General features: G+C 46.5%; 1 protein-coding gene across 4 annotated transcripts in view; it reads right to left on the bottom strand.

The window, feature by feature from the left end:
- The window catches only part of SMPD3 (sphingomyelin phosphodiesterase 3), a 120,995-nt gene that overhangs the window by 29,889 nt on the left and 74,329 nt on the right, over nucleotides 1-16,777 (bottom strand). For all 4 annotated transcript variants that reach the window (XM_020805710.3, XM_078380515.1, XM_072980457.2 and 1 more), the window contains exon 3: nucleotides 4,191-5,854. In XM_020805710.3, coding sequence (XP_020661369.3) covers nucleotides 4,191-5,540 — 1,350 coding nt within the window. In that variant the 5' untranslated portion in view covers nucleotides 5,541-5,854. The remainder of the gene's footprint in view (nucleotides 1-4,190; nucleotides 5,855-16,777) is intronic.

Genomic DNA, 16,777 nt, shown 5'->3' with positions numbered 1-16,777 from the left:
AAATAAATCCAGCAGCACACTCTCATCTTATGTTCCAGAACAGATGATGATGCAGGAGGTGATGGATGGCCATCTTGAAAGTCATCACACCTCCATGATTTCATCCAACGCTCCAAGCTGGCAGCCACGGCTATGTTCTGTGCAGTGAATTCAGCAGTTGAGCTATGTGAACGGTGTGAAGAAGCACTCCTGCTGTGAGCCAGCATGGAAGGGGGGGAGGGAGAGACACAATTGTCTGACCTGATTACTAAAATTAAGCAGAGGTGCATAATCAATCTGATTTTGCATACCCCGCCCCCTTGCTACTGATGGGTACGTCTCGTATGTCTTGCTTGAAAGAAGGCAGCTCTCCCTTGAAAAGGCTCTTTGAAAACATTCTCAGTCTGAAGCACTCTTTGGTCCATGTCTGGTTTGTTGAGAAAGAACCATAAAAAACAGAGTTTGGGAGGAGAGAGCAAGAGGGCCCAGATATATATATATACCCTAACCCTAACCCTAACCCTAACCCTAACCCTAACCCTAACCCTAATATATGGGCCCTCTTGCTCTCTCCTATATGTTGTTGTTCTGCATTGTCAAATTGCTTCTGGCAACCCTATGAATCCACGCTCTCCAAAAGATCCTATCATCAAGAGCTCCGATTTTGCAAACTCAAGCCGTTGGCTTTCTCTATTGAGTCAAACTGTCCCTGGTTCAGTCCTCCTCTTTCCCCGATGCCTTCAGCATTTCTCAAGCATGATGATCACAGGGAACATACAAAATCAACACCAACACCTTGTGCCCATCTTTGTGGTCATGCAGGCGCGTTCCAGTATGGCTACTACTGGAAGAGAGGTGGTTCTATGAACGCCTGCGCTGTTGACTATTTCAGCCCTGAATATCTAATTCAACCTGAAGTCTCAGCAAGATTACAAATATTGTGTGTTACTCCTTTCTTGCATTTTGTGTTGCTCACCCACAAAATCAGAGAGAGAGAGAGAGAGAGAGAGAGAGAGAGAAGGCGTGTAGTCACCAAAAAGATAGCTGTTAGAAGTCCAGTGGCAACAGGCATCGACTATCACATAAACCCCGTAATTTGACTTTACTGTGCAGTGGATTGAGCTGTTTATGAGACTGGCGCTCCCTGGCTTCTCTTGAATGTTTGGCTGTACTTCTACTCCCCCGCTTTTAATCAGCACAGCAGCCAACAGTTTGCCTCCACATATAAAGAAGTCTTTGCAGTGGAATGCTATAAATCTCCCGTTCTAAGTAGCACCAGCTCCCATTTTCGAAATAAGCAGCGACCTCTAATCCTTGCCAGGGTGCTTTCCTTGGCAATAAAGACCTGAAACATAACTAGGATCCATTTCCAAAGTGATTGTTCCCTTTACTCTTGAAAAACACAGTCACTGAGCCCTGATTTCTTCTTACCGCTCTGTTTAAATGGCTGGTACGTATTGTCTTTTAAGGCCTACATGGATACGATGGACCACCTTTCCATGTCCACTCCCAGCTGCTCATGCAACCTGTGCTCTTTAGAAACACCCCAGGGCCCTTGATTTCATGATCCCTGAGCTGTGTCGTGTCTTAACTGAAAAAGCTAACATTGAGCCCAAATCATTCCCCATAGAAAGCTGAATCCCATAGAAAATGGGAAAATATCCAAGTTTTCTTTTATGATTTTAAGTGTATTTTGCACCATGGATTTTAATTTTGCTGGTGGTGTCAAGTTGCACATGACATCAATAGTCAACATTCAGGAAGGAAACCAGAAAACTTTACACGGGGCCTGTCTATAGGGGCATATAGATATGATAGATGACTCACTGATGGCATGGTTTGGATCAGAAAAAAGAGACCTTGTCTGCTAGTGTTTCTACTTAGAATGAGCTGTCCTTCTCCTTTACAGCTGTCCTGCACCTTTCTGGCCCAGCAGCAAGGCATGCATTCTTTTTGGCACACTCATTGCTTAGCTTGTTTCTCCACAAGACAGCAGGCTCCGGCAGCTGAAGATTCCAAGGGAGAATTTGAGAGATAAAGTGGGAGGAGGAGAATGAAGGAAGGGAAGCAGGGAGGAGGGACGGGAGAAAACCGAATGTCACTCAAATGGTCAGGTAAAGTGCTTAATTGATAGCTGACTGGGGAGGCGCACACCAAATGGCACATCACTCCTCCCCACCACCTCAACAATCTCCGTTGTAGCCCAGTCCACCCCACACTCAAAATGGCCAGCCTACACAGGCCTACAGCTAACTTTCTAAGCATCCTGAGACTTCACTTGCTCTTTCCCATACACTTTCAGGTATATCTTCTGAGTCATGAGAGCTAGAAACTTTGTTTTAAAAAGTAAATTCTGAGATACTTCAGAAAATTAATTCGGTGTTCAGTATCTCGTAATTACTGCACCTTATTGCAACATGAACACCACTATGCTCTTTAACCTGAATTCCTATATTGTGTTCTCATAATTTATTTTACTTTTCCCTCTTCACCAACACCGTACTGTTAAATGTTTTCCACTCACATATTCCCTTCTGGCATTCTTAGTTTTCTTTCTGGCTTTCAAAGTGTGGGATAAATATTCTCCCACGTCTCTTGTAGACATATCAGTTTGAATTATTGGTTCATTTAAAAAGAAGTTAATTATCACACTTGTTTGCTTTCTACCCAGGGTGCCTCTACCCTACACACACACGCACACACACAGACACACACACACACAGACACACACACACACGCACACACACACACAGAGCTTCAACAATTCACTTGGTGACTTTGCACCATGTTTACTTCTGCAAAAGATCTCCCATTGATCAAAGCTGCATCTCAAATACCCGCATTGGAAAGTTATGTTGTAAGAAAAAGTCTTGGGACATCATCTGGTGAGAACGGGTGAACTTTAAAATCCAAAGTTAATAAATGGTGATGTTTCAAAGACCTGTTATCATCTTAGCGCTACACTTATCACTATTGCTTGCTAAAGCCAACAATAATACAACACCTTGTTCAAAGATTATTCCACTATAGATGTGGGCTTTTCAAAAACAACAACCAAATGATTCATTGGGATGGGGATTTAAAGCACCTGGCCTGAATTCAACTCATTCATCAGCCATATATTTACAGAGTTGGAAAAGTTAACTTTTTAAAAAATGTTGGCCTGCAACTTGAACTCTCCCAGGAGCATGGCCAGTCTCTGCTAGCGTTGTGATAAAAAAAAACAAAAACACAACACAACCCATAATATTTCCGAAATCTGGAAATTCCCTTGGATAATCAAAGGCTGAGTCATGAAAACATCGACCTGGTTCGCAGAACAATGCATTCACTAGGAAGAAAAGTCAAGGGCACCAGAATCAAACAAGTTTGCAAACTGCATGGAACTTTCTAAAATCATGATTATGGAGTTTTAATCATGGTTGCCTGGATCAAAAGCTAAACCCAACGGTCTGGAATTGTGGGTGGCTTGTGTACTGACATGGAGGAAGCACCTCACCCCTTTAAGGGGGATACCCTGTTCACAAGCCCTAACCAGTTTAAAAGGTCTGGCATGAAATTCACCAGTTTTCACCAGGAAGGTTCAGGTCAGAATGCCCCTAAACCAGTGGTTCCAAACCTTGGGTCCCCAGATGTTCTTGGACTACAACTCCCAGAAATCGGGGCCAGCACAGCTAGGGCTGGAGGCTTCTGGGAGTTCTAGAACATCAGGAGACCCAAGAATGAACTGCTGCCCTAAACCTACACACAGTGGTGCAAAAAGCCATTTTGGACCCTGGATTTCACAGAGGATCCCTTCAGACGGCTGCATTTATTGTTTCAGTGATAGCGCAACCGAACTGGCTTACGTTTCATGCTTTATCACCCTGAAGCAAGCAAGTTGAATTTCTACAGTACTCATCTATTTGCTGAGAGGCTATCGGCCAAGATGGTCACTGGTCAGGGCCTGTGGGAATTGTAGTTCTCAAAGGATTCCCCCACTTTCCTTTCCCATTCATTCTCCTTTCCCTTCAGGACCCAAGCCTGAAAAAGTAGACACCGCCCTGCTTCTCAACAAAATGTACAGCTTTGAGTGTTCATTTTTGGAACTACTGCTTCCAGAATAGCCAAGCCCGTTGTGGGCATTGGTCAGGCTGGCTGAGGGATTCTGGGAGCCACAGTCCAAAGCCACGCTTCCCCCGAGCGCTGCCAACAAAGAGAAAGAGTCCTACCTTGAGAAACAGGGCTCCCTTAGAAGACAGGGAGTCCGTTCCTTTGCCATTGGGATAACAGTGATAGGCAGCATCCATAACTGGATAGCGACTGGCAAAAAGGAGGCCACTGTTCACAAACTTAAACGTACAGTGGCCGTGGCAGCTGTAGACCCCAACGTCGTACAGAATGTATTCAAAATAATGATGGAGCTGCTCTTTCAACTTCTCCGCTGCCCTTTTGTCGAACACTTCCTGCAGGCAGAGGAAGTCCAGGTTGGCAGGGAAGAAGGCAGAGATCTCGTGGTCAAAAGGCTCGTCCGTGTTCTTCTTCTTTCTCATGGACGTCTTCTTCATCAGCGAGGCCTTGTAAAGGAGCTTGCTGTTGATGGTGCTTTGGTCCACCGGGCCATCCCCGGCTCGCACCTTCACTAGGGATTCTCGCGAGGCAGTGTAGCTATCTAGGCTTCCCGAGTCCCCCTCCTTCTGCTTATGGTTGGGGGTCTGGCCCTTCAGGTTCTCTGCGTCCACTTCTGGGGAACGTTCTGAGGGGCCCCTGCTGTTATTGACCTGGCCACCTCCCATGCCATCGGCTTCGGGGTCCGAAATGTGGCCGTTGTCCTCTCCGCCGATGCGCACAATGCACGTGTTGCCGTCTTCTCCGTCATTGGCCTCCCCTCCAGCCCGCGCTTCTTTGTTCTCTTCCCCGTTGTTGGAACCGGAGTTGTCCCCTTTGTACTCCATGGACGTCGTCCTTTTGATGCCGGCGTTGACTGACCGGTTATTGCTGTCTCCTCCCTGAGGAGAGACCAGACTGCTAAAACTGGCCGCGCTGATACTTGTGTTGGTGGGGGAATCGATGTAGATTTTGATCTGAGGCCTGCTGGCCCCGTTTCGGATCCGCCGGCCAATTTCCTTCGCCCGGGCTTGTGTGTTGAAAACGTTGTTGAGTCTCGCCAAGGAGTCGGGGAGCAGGCAAACGTTGGCGCTGCCGAAACAGAAACTTTTCCCATTGCTGGAGGCTTTCCATTCTGTCAGTAAAGTGCTGCCCCCGATCTGGCTCTTGTCCTGCAGCCGGGAATAGATGTAAGGCCGCCGGGCGGACTGCAGAGGGGACCATAGCAAGAAACCGATCAGGGCGAAAGGGAGGGAGACTGCCAACAGCGCCAGGTAGATCGGAGTGGTGATGATGATGCACAGGGCATGGAAGTAGCACGGGTCATCTCCCCGTTGGCGTTTCTCGTAGGTGGTAGGCACAAAAGAAGCGATGAGCCGGTCTCCGAGCCAGTAACATGGGAAAATTAAGCCCCAGGAGAAAGAGTGCAGTGCTGACAGAAAGCCGTTGGGAAATGGGGAAGTGTATAAAACCATTGCAACACAATTAGGACACCCCTTCAGGATTTTTCTACATGGTGTCACCACCTCCCCACAGCCATCAGAACACGTGTTTGCAGGGTTAAGGGTGGGGAAAAGAAGAAGAAGAAGAATCTCCCGGCGGAGTTGGTTCTCCCAGGCTGCCGGCTGCACTTTATCCCCTCAAGCACACCAGCTCATTTTCTGAGGGACAGAAGGACGTTCCGTCGGGCTTCGGACATCTATTGGCATCCAGGTGTGTCATCGCTCACAACAAAGGACCATGGCAGGGTAAGACAGAGCTCGGGTGAGGGTGGTGGCGGGGAAATCACCTGGAAAGACAAAGAAAGGATCGCTGTCATGGTGATCCGATAATTACCTGAGGAGCAAGGCGTCTGGGTTAGAGATGGGTTTCTGTGGTTCACCGTGGTTCATTTACTGGCCACAAAACTGATCCGTGGTTTGGCGACCGGCCCCCACTCAGAGACAGCACCCTGACCTTCCTACCCCACCTCCTCCAGGCACTGCCTCCAAGTGGGTGCCTGCTGGAGGGGGTAAGGTAAAGGTAAAGCTTCCCCTTGACATTTAGTCCAGTCGTCTCCGACTCTAGGGTGCGGTGCTCATCCCCATCTCCAAGCCACAGAGCCAGCGTTTGTCCAAAGACCATTTCTGTGGTCATGTGGCCAGTGCGACTTAGACACGGAATACCATGACCTTCCCACTGAGGTGGTACCTATTTATTGACTCACATTTTTACATGCTTTCAAACGGCTAGGTTGGCAGGAGCTGGGACAAAGCGACGGGAACTCACTCCGTCGTGTGGATTTGATTTTATGACTGCCTGTCTTCTGACTTTGCAGCACAGAAGCTTCTGCGGTTTAACCCTCAGCACCACCCACGTCCCTTCCACGCCCTGCTGGAGGGAGTAGATTGCTGAATTGTGGATTAGCTGTGTGACCAGTAAATGAACTGCATCAAACTGCCAAAGCAGCTATTTGTGCCTGTCTCTAATCTGAATGGTAGAGTAGTTTAACAAAGTACAGTATCTCTTCCAAAACTGTTTGCATGGGGGGGGGGGGTATGATGGCTTTAGGGAACTTGGTAGTCCATTTTCCTTGCTACCATTCCCCCCTACTACCCTTTTCTCTGGCCCTTCCCACTTTCTTGCACCAACCTGCACCCGGGCTCAGTAAAATAATGAAGACCAGCATTGCCTGTTGCTGTTTCCCCTTTTTTTCACCTGTCACTCCTTACACACTCGGAGGGTCTGACTTACTCATTTACCTGATTCTTGCCCCACCCTTCTCCCATGAATGGGAACCAAGGCTTCTTACAATAAAAGAATGCATGTAGTACAATTCAAACACAAAGGTCTGCATCCGCCCCGGAGTAGAAGAACCACAAGCAAAATCCTGTTGCACAGTTATGCCTGCAGAAGGGAAAATGGCATAACCTGCAGGGGATTCTCACTGGCAATTAAAACATCTCTACGTGGATTTTGGGGTGCTGGTTTGATATGCATACAAAAATCCAAGGAGGGACCTTTCAATTGTTAATTAAAAACAACAACCTACAGGTGCCCCATGGCAGAAGAGAAAGAGCCAAGGACGAGAGGCTGCAGCCAGACCAGTTTTCCAAATACGCTTAGCCCAGGAGCGGCCGGATTGCAAGTTTTAAAGTGTGATGGCTTGGCTACACGGACGGCTGGGAGCGATTTTTATTCTGATAGCTCCTCCGTTGCAGATTCTGCTGCCACTTCCGTCACTTGCTCCTGATTGCCTTTTTGCAAACACCACTTTGTCAGAGATCTGAACACAGTTGCTAGACAGCGTTATACGTGCTACATGGTATCACACCCATTAATTACCCTTGGAAAGAAAAATCAATGGATGGAACAGGAAGAAAGCAGCAAGAGGGACAGAGCTGGGGCCACAAGATCTTCATGGTCCTGAAGAACTCAGAAGTGCTTGAGAAAATACTTTTGAACAGGGCTGTGAAATTGACAATCCATAGAACTCTAGCTGAAGACAGCAGGCATGACAGAATAAAAGCAAAGTGTGCTGCTTATATAAAGCCCCATAGTGCTTAAAGCACTCCCCGAGCAGTCTACAATTGAATTATGCAGGCTACGTATTGCCTCCCACCAGGCGCAAGCTGGGTACTCAATTTACCAATCTCAGAAGGAATGGAAGGCTGAATGAACCTTGAGCAGAGTTGTGAGCAGAGTTTGGGCTGCAGTACTCCGGTTTAACCACTGCAAAAGTCCGGTGGAGCATTCTGTTGATGTAGAAGAGAGGTTTTTTAATGAATTGTTACGCTCTGTTGTTTTAAATGTGTTTTAGTAATGATTTTATTACTGTTTTTAATATAATACTTGTTTAGTTCTTTTTTTAATATTTGCATTCCTACTAATATATATTTTAAAAAATAATGTAAGCTGCCTTGGGTTCGTTTTAAGGAGAAAGGTGGGATAAAAATATAAGGAAGGAAGGGAGGGAGAGAGGGAGGGAGAATTAATTAATTGGGCAGGCCTGTTTTAGACCACCAGTCCCAGAACCCTTCAGCCAACAAGTTGTGGTCAAAAATACACACTTCCAAATTCTGAGATGTACTTGAACACACCCAACCTGTTTCTACTGCATGACCGAATGAATGGAGGACTGTAAAACCTGGGAGACCAGGAAGCTGCCCATATATATGCTCACTCAGTCACGAACCTCCCTAGATAACATACGCTCGGCATAATTTACTTGAGAAATGATGGGCTAAATCCCATTTTAATCAAAACTAGAGCAGTTCTGCTGTAACCGTCAGGACTTCAGGTTCGGCTGATGAACACGTTTCATTTGCTTCAGTGAGTCTACTTTTTATAGTTACAATTGGATCTAACCTGGCTCCAGGCAGAGAGAGATTCCAGTCCAGCGACATTTGGCGAGTGTTTTGCCTTCTGCCACCAGGTCTCTTTTCCTTTTCTAGAACAAAATCGCAAAACGCCACACTAATGAACAAATTTTTAAAAATCCTGCAGATTCCAATCCATGAAAATCCATAGATTTTGTATCAGTTAAAGTAAAAAAACCTGACAAATTTCTTCCAGGGTGAGCAAGGTGAAATTTGATAGCCTCAAAGATGCCCCGATTCTCAACTAGTTGTGCGTGTTTAAAATGACTCGGATTCAACTCGCAACTTGAATTGCACCCACCCCTCCCTTTTTCCCCCTGGGGGAAAAAAGGCTTGTTTTTATTAAGGACTCAGACATGGGGTTTGGAATTCAGGACTTGGTTGCAAAAGTGGAGATTCGAACTTGGGGCTCAAATCCAAAGACTTGCGTGCATCCCTGGCAATTATCCAAGGCACAGGAGCAGCCATGTAGAACTCTTGTCTTCTGGGTACAAACGATGCTTTCAAACACCCCTGCCTAGTTAAGTAATTACCAAGCAGAACCAGAAATCTGTAATCTACTGCGGTCTTTGGGGCAAAGAGCATACAATTCTTTAGGGTGTGGAAGCAGCCAGTGTAGAAGGGCCTCATTATACACCCTTCCTAAAAGGGCGGCGTGTATTTTTGGTGCACCGAATGTGGTATGTGGAGTTCAGTTTTCATCTAATAGCGAGGTTATATCTCTTTCCCTTTTTAAAAGTAGCCACATAAGAGAAGCTGTAGGAGCCGAGAAAGAGCTCAGGGCAATTTCTCTATTTTAAGATCCAGAAATACTCTGTAAATAATACTTGGAGTTTATCGTGATTAAAGATCAGGAGAATCCCAAAATGTTTGTCTGGCTTCTGGTTACAATTTTGGTCTCTTTCGCTATGCCATGTTTTGGAACATGGTTCCACGTCTCAGCCCTGTGACGAGGTTCTATGGCAAAATTAGATTTCTTGCTTTTAACGAAACCCCCGAATAACATCGTCCGTGGGTTGTATTTTAGGGACACAATTATGTGATGGAATCAAGGGTGCAGGAGCGGGGGGAAAGGATTTTCAATAAATTAATATGTTGGTGTGAAGGATATCTGAGTGACTCTGCGGATCATCATCACCATGACCCTTCTTTGCATGCTCATTATGCAATGTCTGGAGAGGGTCACAAGGCATCTCCCCTACAGAGAGATATGTGAAGCTCACATACACCAACAACCTGTAGATTGTGTGTGAATCCTCCCATAGTACAATATACATTCAGCCTTCTCTCTTTTCCCGTGCTAATTTCTAATATCCTTCTTTCCCCAAAGATAGAAGACATGGCTTTATTGGACTACAACTCCCAGCACCCCTCAGCCACGCTGGTGTGGGGATTCTGGGAGATGTAGTCCAAAAAGGGAACATTGTTCCTTGCCCATTGGTATTCTTTCCACCTTTGCAAAACCTAAAGACAAGTATTTGACAATGGTTTGGCCACAAACGGGCAACTAAGAGCCATCAACCCGCAAAAAACAGCTGCTCTTGAATTGTTGATATAGACTGACCCAGCCTACTTGCATTCCACCAGCCTCTTTATAGGGTAGTGGTGGCTGTGGGGACTTTCCTATACCTGTACTTCTAAACTTTTCACTACACCATTGCTGGCCTGCATCCTGCCTTGCCCGCCCTGCCTCCATGACATTACAAAGCCCCACCCTGTGACATCACATTGAATGGAGGACAGCTGGCCTGGGAACTCTACCAACGAGTCACCCAGGTCAAATTTCATCCACCAATATTCAGCAAGGAGAGGACTGTTGTGTAACTGTCTGCCATAACCCTATTAAACACAACGAACATTCCAGAAAGAAGGGCTGGCAAACCTAATTAAGCACCATAAATAAGGCTGAATGCACTGGGATTCAAAAAGCAGACTGGACAGGTGAATTGGCCAGTTATTTTTTCCTATTTACACACACACACACACACACACACACACACACACACACACACACACACACACACACACACACACACACACACACACACACACACACACACACACACACACACTACAAAATTGATTGAAAACCAGTTTTTCCCCTCTCATCTGTTTATATGCTAAAACAACGTCCATCCTTTATTGCAGTGGTCCCCCAACCTTGGGCCTCCAGATGTTCTTGGACTACAACTCCCAGAAAGCTTTCACCACCACCTCTGCTGGCTCGGATTTCTGGGAGCTGAAGTCCAAGAACATCTGGAGGCCCAAGGTTGGGGGACCACTGCTTTACTGAACCCATCTACCTTCCTTCTGGCAGACCACCATGTTGAAGGACCACCCCTGGTTTGCCATAGTTTTTTACAAACCAAAACTGCTAAACGGCAGCTTCGTATCAAGCAATATCGACACTAGCCCTGCTGGACAGCTCCGTGGTTTAAGGCCTCTGGCTGCAGAGCCAGAGGTTGGGAGTTCGATTCCCCCGCTGGGCCTTCTTGAGAGGGGCCCAACTGGATGACCCAGAGGGTCCCTTCCAGCTCTGCTGTTCTAAGATAAGATGATCCCTATAGCTTTGTGAAGTTTCCACAGTTCTCGTCAAATAAACCAACCCAACCCCCCAAAATTCTTGCCCATGCCAAGCTGTCCTTCAGCATATAGGCTTTGTGCCAGGTAAGGGACTTGTCACTCCTCTGAGAACATCACACACGCACACACACACACACACACACACACACAAACAAACAAACAAATTCACCCTCTTCAGCCTACGTTTAAGCTTCCCCAGCTCTTTCCCAGCCTCATCCCTGATGTTTTCCTCCTGGAAAAGCAATGTCTCTGAAGCTGGGAATCTGTGCTATTGAAGAGGATGTTAAAAAAAATATATCAAGCCCTCTCCTTCAGATGTGTCGCTTTCATGTGCAGAAAGAAATAATGAGGGTGATGATCAGTAACCAGCAATAAATAAATAAAAATGTCTTGATTGCTAATGTAACCTGGTGTAGCTGCTTTTCAGGCCTGGCTCCAGTCATTGAGGTGCCCAAAGAGGAAAAGCAAGGGGGCCCTTTTCTCTCGACCTTCACGTGGCAAGGGATGCAACAGGGGCCAAATTATTTTGGGCACGTACGGCTGAACTCTTCCCCCCCCCAAAAAAAAACCCCACACCTCATCTTATTCCTGGAAATCAAAATTACGGGAGCAACCATTTTAAAAGAACTGGCTTTCTTTACTTCCTTTTCTTTTTTAAACGGTAAAGTGCTGGCAACCTCACCAAGAGGTTTTCACCCCTCTTAATTTTGACGGTATTTTAATTGTGGTGCTGGAGGAGGTTCTCAAGAGTCCCCTGGACTGCAAGGAGAGCAAACCTATCTGTTCTGAAGGAAATCAACCCTGAGTGCTCACTGGAAGGACAGATCCTGAAGCTGAGGCTCCAATCCTTTGGCCATCTCATGAGAAGAGAAGACTCCCTGGAAAAGCCCCTGATGTTGGGAAAGTGTGAAGGCAAGAGGAGAAGGGGACGACCGAGGATGAGATGGTTGGACAGTGTCATCGAAGCAACCAACATGAAACTGACACAACTATGGGAGGCAGTGGAAGATAGGAGGGCCTGGCATGCTCTGGTCTATGGGGTCACGAAGAGTCGGGCACAACTTAACTGAACAACAACAACAAAGCTTATTTCTGTTTAAATATTTGTAACCTAAGATTAAAAAGAAAAACTATACTGCAAGCCATCTTGGGTTCCCATTGTGAGAGAAAGGCAGCAAATACACAAATGCACACAAAGACATGTGATCATTTGCTGCTGTTTTAGGAAACTCTGGATCTATTGTCTGAGGTTGTTACCTCACTCCGCCTAAGGTCAGGGCTGGCCCCTGCATCTTTTGCAATGCATGGCATAATGGTTACTTTTATTTAGCCCCAGGGTTGGTATCCATTCAAGCACAAGCGTACGGGGGCTGACATTCTGGACTGATTTGGTTTTCCTTCATTTATTGACCCCAAGTGTCAAAAGGGTGTAAAGACATTTCCATTACTGACTAGGATATTTTCAGTAAATATCATAGCCAAGAATTAAAATGCCACTATACCACTGGGGTACCTCGAGTCAAAAACTGTAACTCACTGCTTTCCAGAAGTAACTTCCCGAAGTAATTATTTGCTAGGTAGGCAGGAGAATCCTCTTTGCTTCCCTTGGTGAGGCGGGAAGCTTTGCGTGCAGTTGTAGCGAATGCTGAAGAACGCCTGGAGGGCCCTTGAGACACAGTGGTGGCCACCACCGTCTCCGTCACTCCCCATCTCATCATCTTACAGCAGGACTGGCCAGGACTGGGGTCATTCAAAAAGCCACCCTCTCATCATTTGCTAGAGCCATGGAGAAAAACTAAATAAGCACAATGGCATACAAGGAGACACAATAAACCCCAAAACAGCAAGCCAGGTTGGAGCATAGCAGTGGGGCTGGGAAGAGGCCATTGTCTACACACAAAGACAGGCAGACAGACAGACATACTCCTTGCACTGCAGCAAAATGACATCCCATCCACTTTTAATTTCTAATGTGGTCCGTATGCAGCCTTCAGCGTTCCCAGGGCTCAAGGGCTGGCTGTCAGTTGCAATTATTTCTCCAGAAAATACTTCTTGCTTCTTGGGTTGCCTGAGCAAAGCACAGGGCCATGAGAAGTCCATGATTTGGATCAGGGATATATCTTCTTTGGAGCAGAAAGGGGATTATCTACTCTCAGAAGGTCTGGCGTCCTTCAGCTCTACAATTCTCTGATTCTATCATTTGACTTTCCTCCCCAGTCTCATAATATTACAGCCTAAAATGAACCAATGAAATCGGGTGAACAGCTGCATAGCTCAGTGGCTTAAGTCTCTGACTGAGGTCAGAGGTTGGGAATTCGATTCCCCCCATGGGGCCTCCTTGACCGGGGCTAGACTTGATGATCCATAGGGTCCCTTCAAGCTCTGCCATTCTGAGATAAAGATGATATTAGAATATAAGTGGTGGGATATTTTAGGGACAAAAGTCACTTCTGAAGTCTAGTGTTCTAGAATTTCCCATTGTGACAAACCCAGACCTACTGGGATCTGCCACACTTTCACTAAGCTGCCACCAACCATTCCCTATAAAAAGTCACACAGACCAGGGATGGATTTTCAAACAATAAAAGAATAAGGTTTATTTTAAATACACACAGGGAAAAATAAACAATCAGGTGAATAGGATAAAGTAACGTGGCTTAGTTTCACTTATACATACATACAGTTTGGTTCACACAGAACCCTTAACTTAAAGCACAGACCCTGAACCTATCAGTTCTGGCTAACCAACAGACACCTGAACCTATCAGGTTGGTACTCTGACACACAGAAGTACCCTGTCTGACACACAGACTCCCACAACAGCTTCTTCTTCCCAGCTGCTGCTTCGTCACATCCCAGTGTCTCTCAGCATCTCTCTCTCACCACACAGGCATCACATATTTATACAGTACAGCCCCTCCTCCTGATGTCCCGCCTTCCACTCCCCATAGGCTGGAACTTTCCCTCCAAACCCATGACAGACAGGTAACATCAGTGCTGTATGTAACACCTCCCCTCTTTATAAGTTGTTTTGCAGGGGGAAAGCTAACGTGCTTTTCACCAAAAAACAACCCTGATAAAACACACAACAACAGTTATACATACAATATCATACTTACTTATATTTACACTCTAAGTTAACCATAGCAATTAGGCATTTAAACATTTACCATATACATTACATCAATTTACCTTTATTCATACAAACCAAATTCAAAACCAGGTACATTTAACTTTTTGTCATCATTATATACACATAGTCCATATTCTTTCGCCGTCTTCATTCTTCAGGTCTTCTTGATAAGGCGTCAGCAACACAGTTCACTGACCCTCTGACCACCTTCACTTCAAAGTCATAGTCCTGTAGGTTTAAAGCCCACCTCATAAGTTTGCTATTGTGGGTTTTCATTGTCTTTAACCATTGCAATGGTGAATGGTCAGTACACAGAATAAAATGTCTTCCCCAGATGTAAGGCTTGGCCTTCTGGATCGCGTAGACTATGGCCAAACACTCCTTCTCCACGGTTGCCAAATGTCTCTCACCTTTTTGAAGTTTCCTACTCAGGTAGGACACTGGATGCTGGTCACCATTCTCATCCTCCTGGCACAGAACTGCTCCTACCCCGCTGTTAGACGCATCGGTGTAGATGATGAACTCCCGGTCGAAGTCTGGAGCACGCAGGACAGGATAGTTGATTAACGCCTCCTTCAACCTCTGGAACGCCGCCTCACAGTCGCTGGTCCACGGGATGCGGTCATCAGCCTTCTTCCTCGTCAGATCGGTCAGCGGAGCCGCAATCTCGCTAAACCTCGGGATGAACTTTCTGTAGTAGCCCACCAACCCAAGAAATGATTTGACTTTTTTCTTGGTATTGGGTCGAGGCCAATCACGAACAGTTTCTATTTTGGCCTCTAGGGGTTTTATCATTCCTCCCCCTACCATGTGACCCAAGTATTTTATTTCTGGGCTACCCAGCTGACACTTGCTGGCCTTTACTGTTAGCCCTGCTGCACTTAACCTCTGCAGCACTAACTCCAGGTGTATCAGGTGATCTTCCCAGGTATTACTGAAGATCCCTATGTCGTCAATGTAGGCCACTGTAAAGTCACTGAGCCCTGCCAAGGTCTGGTCCATCAGCCTTTGGAATGTGGCTGGTGCATTTCTGAGACCAAAGCTCAGGACTCGAAACTCATAGAGACCAAAAGGGCTGCAAAAGGCAGTCTTTTCTTGATCCCTGGGATCAATTCTTAATTGCCAATATCCCTTTACCAGGTCCAATGATGAGATGAACCGACAACCCCCTATGGTTTCAATCAGGTTGTCTAGCCTGGGCATTGGGTAGGCATCAGGAGTGGTTACACGGTTTAATTTCCTGTAATCGACACAAAACCTAATGCTCCCATCAGGCTTGTCCACAAGGACTATCGGAGAGGACCAAGGACTAGAAGAGGGGACGATTATGTTCTCCCTCAGCATCTCGTCCAGCTCCTTCCGCACCTTGTCCCTATAGGGTCCCGTTACTCGGTATGGGGATACTGCCTGCGGGGGTGCATCCCCTGTGTGGATCCGATGCATCACTCCCTTCACTATCCCCGGCTTGTTGGAAAACACCTGTTGATATTTATTAAGCAGCATTTTTAGTTCTTGCTGCTGGTCTTGGGTGAGTGCAGGACTGATCTTTACCTCCTCTGGGTTGTATTTTACTTCCCCTCTACCCTCCCAGAAGGGTAATTCAGCTTCCTCACTCTCAGCTGCTTTTATCGCGAATAAAACCCTCTGTTCCCCTCTGTAGTAGGGTTTTAGGGCATTCACATGAACCACCCTCCTTGCCTGGTTCTCCTCCTGCTCTATAAGGTAGTTCAGGTCTGACATCTTGGAAATGACCCTATATGGTCCTGCCCATTTGAGCTGCAGTTTATTCTCTCTGCAGGGCCTAAGCCAAAGCACTTCCTCCCCTGGGTCAAAGTGCCTCTCTCTAGCTTTGTGGTCATACCATGTTTTCTGTCTGACCTTCTGAGCTTGCAGGTTTTCTGCTGCCAGCTCTAGATTTCTCCTTAGGTCATTCATCAAGGTGTCTATGTAAGTCACAACGTCTTGTGGGTCATCCTGGGTGATCTGCTCCCAATTTTGTTTGATCAAATCAAGGGGCCCTTTCACCCCTAAGTGTGCAGCAAACACGTCAGAGTGACCCCTTTGTAAGATCATGGGGCGATACTTTTCAGGTACCACCAGCTGACTTCTGATCCCATCTCCCCCTTTTGAGATATTCCTCAGGGTTTCTCTATATAAAATCCCCTTTTTCTCCAGAAATCTCACTGGGGTTTCAGGTGTTAGCTGGGCGTCAGTCACCTGTTCAAAACACTTTTGGAGAGTGGCGTCTGCCTTTTGTTCCTGTCCAAATCTGCTGTCTGTGGTTAAGGTTTCCACCACAGCTTCTGAACTCCCCTCTGCTTCCGTCTCTGGCTCATCATTACCCCCCTGAACTGTCCCTGTGGTGGCTTGTGAGCGTGTAATCACTAGCACCCGTTTCACATGTTCAGCCAGGTCATTTCCCACGAGCACGGCTGCTGGCAGAGTCGATGAAATCGCTAGCCTCCAAACTCCCCTCCAGCCTTGAAAGTTGACAGGTACCTCCGCGACTGGCAGTGAGATTATCTGCCCCTCAATCCCTGCTACCTTTATGCTCTCATTCGGGATTATATATTCCCTAGGAATAATACCTGGATGGCACAGGGTCACCTGAGAACAAGTGTCCCGCAGCCCCCGATAC

Source organism: Pogona vitticeps, chromosome 10 (genome assembly GCF_051106095.1).
Source record: "Pogona vitticeps strain Pit_001003342236 chromosome 10, PviZW2.1, whole genome shotgun sequence".
Lineage (NCBI taxonomy): Eukaryota > Metazoa > Chordata > Lepidosauria > Squamata > Agamidae > Pogona > Pogona vitticeps.
Note: the sequence above shows the minus strand (reverse complement) of the source record. Positions and strands in the feature narration are given on the sequence as shown.